Source organism: Myotis davidii, unplaced genomic scaffold (genome assembly GCF_000327345.1).
Source record: "Myotis davidii unplaced genomic scaffold, ASM32734v1 scaffold18, whole genome shotgun sequence".
Taxonomy (NCBI): domain Eukaryota; kingdom Metazoa; phylum Chordata; class Mammalia; order Chiroptera; family Vespertilionidae; genus Myotis; species Myotis davidii.
The window spans coordinates 6,748,720-6,754,492 of NW_006292696.1; the positions used below are offsets into that span (position 1 = coordinate 6,748,720).

At 40.2% G+C, this 5,773-nt stretch overlaps 1 protein-coding gene across 1 annotated transcript in view; it reads left to right on the plus strand.

The window, feature by feature from the left end:
* LSM11 (LSM11, U7 small nuclear RNA associated) overlaps positions 1-5,435 on the plus strand; it is a 7,739-nt gene extending 2,304 nt beyond the window's left edge. The window contains exons 2-4 of the mRNA XM_006766355.2: positions 7-99; positions 1,979-2,062; positions 2,889-5,435. Of these exons, the coding sequence (XP_006766418.1) occupies positions 7-99; positions 1,979-2,062; positions 2,889-3,299 (588 nt within the window). The 3' untranslated portion in view covers positions 3,300-5,435. The remainder of the gene's footprint in view (positions 1-6; positions 100-1,978; positions 2,063-2,888) is intronic.
* Positions 5,436-5,773: the final 338 nt, after the last annotated feature.

Here is a 5,773-nt window from a genome sequence, read left to right on the forward strand (position 1 = left end):
CGGGAGGGGGTGAAGGTGAATGTTCACATCCGCACTTTCAAGGGACTTCGGGGCGTCTGCACAGGCTTCCTCGTTGCATTTGACAAGTTCTGGAATATGGTAATTAAACCCTCCTTAGGGGGCTGGAGAACCTCTTGGGGATTCAATCTTTTATAAATCTAAAGATTTATAAAAGTAACCTTATTCAGTGAAACCTATAGAATAACTTCCCAGAAGAACTAGAATCTACACTTTCTTGAGAAATAACAAAAAAAGTTTCTTTTATTGCTTCTTTTTCCTGAAGCCTGTGGCTTTCAGGAGGGGTGATTTTGCCTTTCTTTCCCTCCGGGGACATTTTTTTTATTATCACAACTGTGGGCTAGGGTGTTACGGGCATCTAGTGGGTAGAGGCCACGGATTCTGCTGCATGTCCTCCATTACATAGACACCCCCCAACAACAGCAAATTATGCAGTGCAGAATGTTTTTAGCCAAGATTGAGACACCCAGCCTTAAGCAATAATTACTTATTTCATCTGTTTAGTAATTTCATATTGATTTCCTATTAAAAATATTTATGTTCCACTTTGGCTGGGCACAGTGCTAAGTACAGAAGTTTCAGAAAGAAACTTTCACGCTACTTTTTTTTGAAGATAGACATGGATAGAAGGGGAACAGACATATTAATAAGCAAGATAATTTACATGGTATTTCCTTATGAAGGAGTGTACCACACACTCCTAGCCTCCTAGAGGCTTACTGTTTACTAGATATTTGAAGAAAAGTAGAGATGTATTATAGCAATATCAATCTTCAAAGAATTTTGCCTTGCAAATTTGGGAGGGAGGGAAAAACAGGATTTTAACTGTGGGGCTGTTAAAGTAGGAGCCACCAGGCTTTCCAGTGTTCCTTTTCCATATGGTCGTTCCTCTCCAGCTTTTCCCTGTGCTTTATCTCCACCCATGCATGCCCCTGGGTAATAATAATAATAGTTGCTAATGTGTACTAAGCACTTGGTATGTGCCAGATACTGTGCTAAGGACTTTACATATATTATCTCAATGAATGAATTGTAGGTCTGTTCCATTTCACAAATGAAGGAATTGAGGCTACAGATTTTGGAAGATTAGTACGGATCACAGTCCTAGTAAGTGGACGTACCAGGACTTTAGTATATATCTTTCTGACATCGGAAACCCTGGTTTTAATCCTAGCTTTACCACTTGGTAACTGTGTGACTCCAGGCAAGGTAATTTCTCTGAGGCTCAGTTTTCTCACCTCTAAAATGTAAGAATTTTTTTTATTATAATTTTACCTTTGAAGGAAAAGGATTTAAGAGAACATAGGTAGTGAAAGTGCTGGTAATAATAATACTGTCACTTATACTTGTATGGTGATTTACACTTTTCAAAGTAACTTCTCATACACAATCTCATTTGATCCTAACAGCTGTCCTGTGCAGTTGATCTCTCACTGGTGAGAATTCATCAGCAATTCAGTCTGTAACTCTGGTCAGTCTCTGTTAAGTGCTGTCACAAAACATAGAAACTGGAAAGGGAAAAGATGCAGTAGAGTGTTTCTCACAACATGGCCTAAAGCTACCTGCACCCGAATCACCTGGGGTTTCTGGTTAAAACGGAAAGTTCCTGGGCTTCGTCCCAGACCTATGGAATCTGAATCTCTAGGAGATAGTAGCCTAGGATTCACACTTTAATAAGCTTCCTGGATATTTCTGATCAGTGACATTTAAGAACTTCTGTGCAGCCATAGAGGCCCCTGGCCACAGAAGAAACTTGTCTTATGTGGTCATAGGCCACTTGGAAATTTACTCAGAGGGGGCCAGGTATTACCTTTTTTTTCCTGCCCAAGAGCTGCTTCACTTAAGTTTAATTCTACTACAATTAGATGTTATTCTGCCTTAAAATTTTTTTCCCCTGAAAACTATAAAGATAATATTCTTAACTCCGCCTCATTTCCCCCCCTTTGGGCTGTTTCTCTAGGCACTTACTGATGTGGATGAGACCTACCGAAAGCCTGTTGTAGGCAAAGCATATGAGCGGGATTCTTCACTGACTCTCACGAGGGTAGGCAATTTCTCCTGACTTCTTGAGTACCCAGCATGCTTTCAGGCTTAGGAATTAAGATCACTGAGCCCAGTGACCAGTGTTTCATAGTGGGAAAGCCCTGGTGCTGTCAACCAGGTATGCCTAGACCAGTGGTCAGCAAACTGCGGCCCCTTGAGTGTGGCTCTTCCACAAAATACCACACGTGGGCGTGCACATACAGTGCGATTGAAACTTCGTGGCAACACTCAAGGGGCCAAAGAGCCACAGTTTGCCAACCACTGGCCTAGACCAAGGTCTTCCTTAGTCTCTCTTCTCCTGCATTCTTCTAATTTCAAATGAGTTTCTGCTTCAGACCTGCATAATATTTGAGCAACAGGTTACCTTTTATAAGGCTTAAAAGTCTTTCTGTTTTACCAGTAGAAATAAGGTTCCTTTTCTCTTTTATTTTTTAAAATATATTTTATTGATTTTTTACAGAGAAGAAGGGAGAGGGATAGAGAGCTAGAAACATCGATGAGAGAGAAACATCGATCAGCTGCCTCCTGCCCGCCCCCCAGTGGGGATGCGCCCGCAACCAAAGTACATGCCCTTGATCGGAATCGAACCCGGGACCCTTGAGTCCGCAGGCCGACGCTCTATCTACTGAGCCAAACCGGTTCGGCCCTTTTCTCTTGACACACTGATTTATCTGAGTTATAGGTAGAAATAAAAAATTCATTACTAACTTTTTAAAAATTGTGAAGCAAGTTGTCCACAGAGCATAACTGAAGAATCTGTTCTTTTTTCCCCTGTATATTGAAAGAGGGATGTTTAAGGCTAATATTTGTCTTTGCTTTCCTTATAGCTATTTGATCGACTAAAACTTCAAGATTCCTCCAAGAAAGAGGCAGATTCTAAGTCTGCAGTTGAAGACTCCACTCTGTCCAGATACTCCCAGACATCCACTTGGAAGGTAGCCTCAGTGTGGGGAAGAGAAGACACTGACCGGGGCTCACGCAAACATTCCCGCTCCGTCCCGTCTTCCCTGCAGGCATCTACAAGGGAGGAGTCCAGGTCAGAGCTGTCAGGGAGGACTATTCGGACAGAAGGGTCTAGTGTGGGAGGTACCTTTTCCAGAGCTACTACCCTTTCTAGGGGCCAGTCCCGTAAGAAAAAGAGAAAGCCCAAAGTAGATTACCAACAGGTATTCACTAGACACATAAATCAGATTTTCATTCGAGGCGAGAATGTCCTGCTAGTTCATCTTGCACAGTGAGCAACTCTGCTTCACTTGAGCTTTAGTATTTAGAAACAAAATGCATGAGTTGCTGCTATGCTGTATCCTAGTATCCCAGTGAAACTCTGAGTTGGAATGATCCCCTCTGGTACCGCATGTGTTGAGGAGAGAACCAGGCTCAGGCTCTCTGGGAGATGAGCTCCCTGAAGGGGAGAGAGGCCTTGGGAGGGTGGGTTGTTTGCATTAATATCAAAGCAGTAATAACAGGCTGCATATGAGTACACACATCTGATTTGGTATCATGCTCTACATCAGACACTCAGACCAAATATACGATCTTCCATTTGAATCAGGGGTTATAGTATGAATTAAATTGACTCTATGGACTCTTTAGTGTGAAGGAGAAAAACCGCAAAAAGAATGATCTCATTTTAAAGCTAGTACTCTGAATACTCACGAATTTGATTCTAAGAGTAGCAGTATAAATTGCCCTGGAACCCTACACCAACATCTTACAACTGACTGTTGAATTTTGCTCTCCACCATTCTCTATTAATCAAGAAATGTAATCTATTATCGTTGGGTATCTATAAGATCTAAGAAAGCTACCAATTTATGTAAGGGCAAAATTTGAAAAGTTGGTATGCTTAAAGCAGCAGCAATGAATGCCCTGTTTTTATCCCTCTCCTTATTATGGAAAGGAATGTGGGACCTCAGCAGTCTTCCCTTACCAGAGGTGACTTCTGCGAATGACATACCAGATGGAACTATAAGATGCTCGTGTGGTGGCTTTTTGTCTTTCTCTCTAACTTCCGTGGCATAGTGCTAGTGCATGTACCCTGTGTATTGCCTCTCTGTGACCTGTCCTATAAGCTTTATGGCAAGAGACTGTGACCTTCAAGTCTGTCTTCAAAGAATGCTGCATGAACTCTGTAATATACATGCACCATACAGCTGAGAATTCCTTTTCCAGGCAGGGCTGGTCTTATGTAGAATATCTTTCAGAATGGTTTTCATGAGACAGCAGCAGTAGTTTTATTCCCTGTGTCAGACCAAAGAGGTTCTTACAAACTAGAGTAGGTGTGTCTGTAAGGGACACTTTACTCACAGCCAGCTTCAGTAGCAGAAATCCATAGCACTCTCCAATACTACTTGAATCATGCTATATGCTTTCTCAGTCACCAGTGCAGAATAGGCTACAGACTGTTAGGTAACATTGAATTTTTTTGTTTTGTTTTGTTAGTTTATGTTTTATTTTAGATAATTCATATTCAAATTACAAATAAGAAATAGCTAACTAGTTAAAATGCTTGAAAAGAAAAATTTCCCCTGCTGTATTTGTTGTGTAACTTAGATACCTGGTCCTCTGCTAGATGGGTCACTGGCTTATCCTATAATGAAAGGAGAGCCTCAGTGTTGGCCCATCAGACACCTACCTCACAGGAGCACTGAGACAAAGAATTTTAGGAAGGCATTTTAAAGTCTCTAAACATGTTTAGGAACCATGAGTCATTTTTACTAACTCTACTTCATGGTTTGGTTAGAATGCTTATGAGCAAGGCAGGTAATCTCGGTAGGTCTCATAAGTATAACCTTGCTGTGATCAGGAGGCAGCGGTATCTTCAGGAACTATTTCCCATGTTCCATTCCTTTCTCCTAAAGGACAGTGGGAGTTTCAGAAGAATATCTTGAGTAACATTTCTTTGCTGCTCCTCTACATCCTAGCCCCTACCCTTTCTGATCATTTTTAGAAAGGATTCCCCTGAATTTCTCATCGGTTTGTATGATAATACCAAAGGGAGAATGAGCATCTAAAAATAACACATCCCTAAAAGGGAATTTGTAGAAATTGTTTTGTTTGTTTTTATTTTAAAATGCAATTTAAATATGTTTTTTAGAGCCACAGGAGATGTACTAAATATTTAGAGAGGCTCCAGATCACAAACTTGAACCATCATCTTTGGAATCTGTCAATCTAATCTCTTCTAAATAATGTATCTAAAAGTTCAGTTCCCCAATTAATAGTTGTCTTGTTTAATCATCAGGCACCCCTGCCTCTACCTCTTTACCAGCCTCCCTTGTTTGGCTGTCCTATCTGTCTGCCCTCTTGCTCCTTCGCTAGAAGCTGTAATGGATATTAGATTTTTCCAATAAAGTAGAAATTTGTAATCAAAAGGAATATAATCAATTTCTGTTTCAGTCTAGTGCCTGATTAAATCTAACCTAATTTATTTTACATAATGCTGGTTTTCATAATGTTTGTATATAATTTTTATATATTCATGTAAGGATTGATTTACTGCTTTTTTCTACCCAACTTAATAATTCTGGCTCTGAAAATTTTAAAACTGTGATATGACTTAGATGCCCATTTATTTGTTCGGTTTGGAAGTGATCCTGGAATGAATGAACTATCTAGTATTGTGTTATTTTGTGCAAACCATACTTTTTTAGAGAAGTCAGTTTTTAAAAATCATAGCCTTTTTATTTATTATTGGAGAAATTTTTAATAA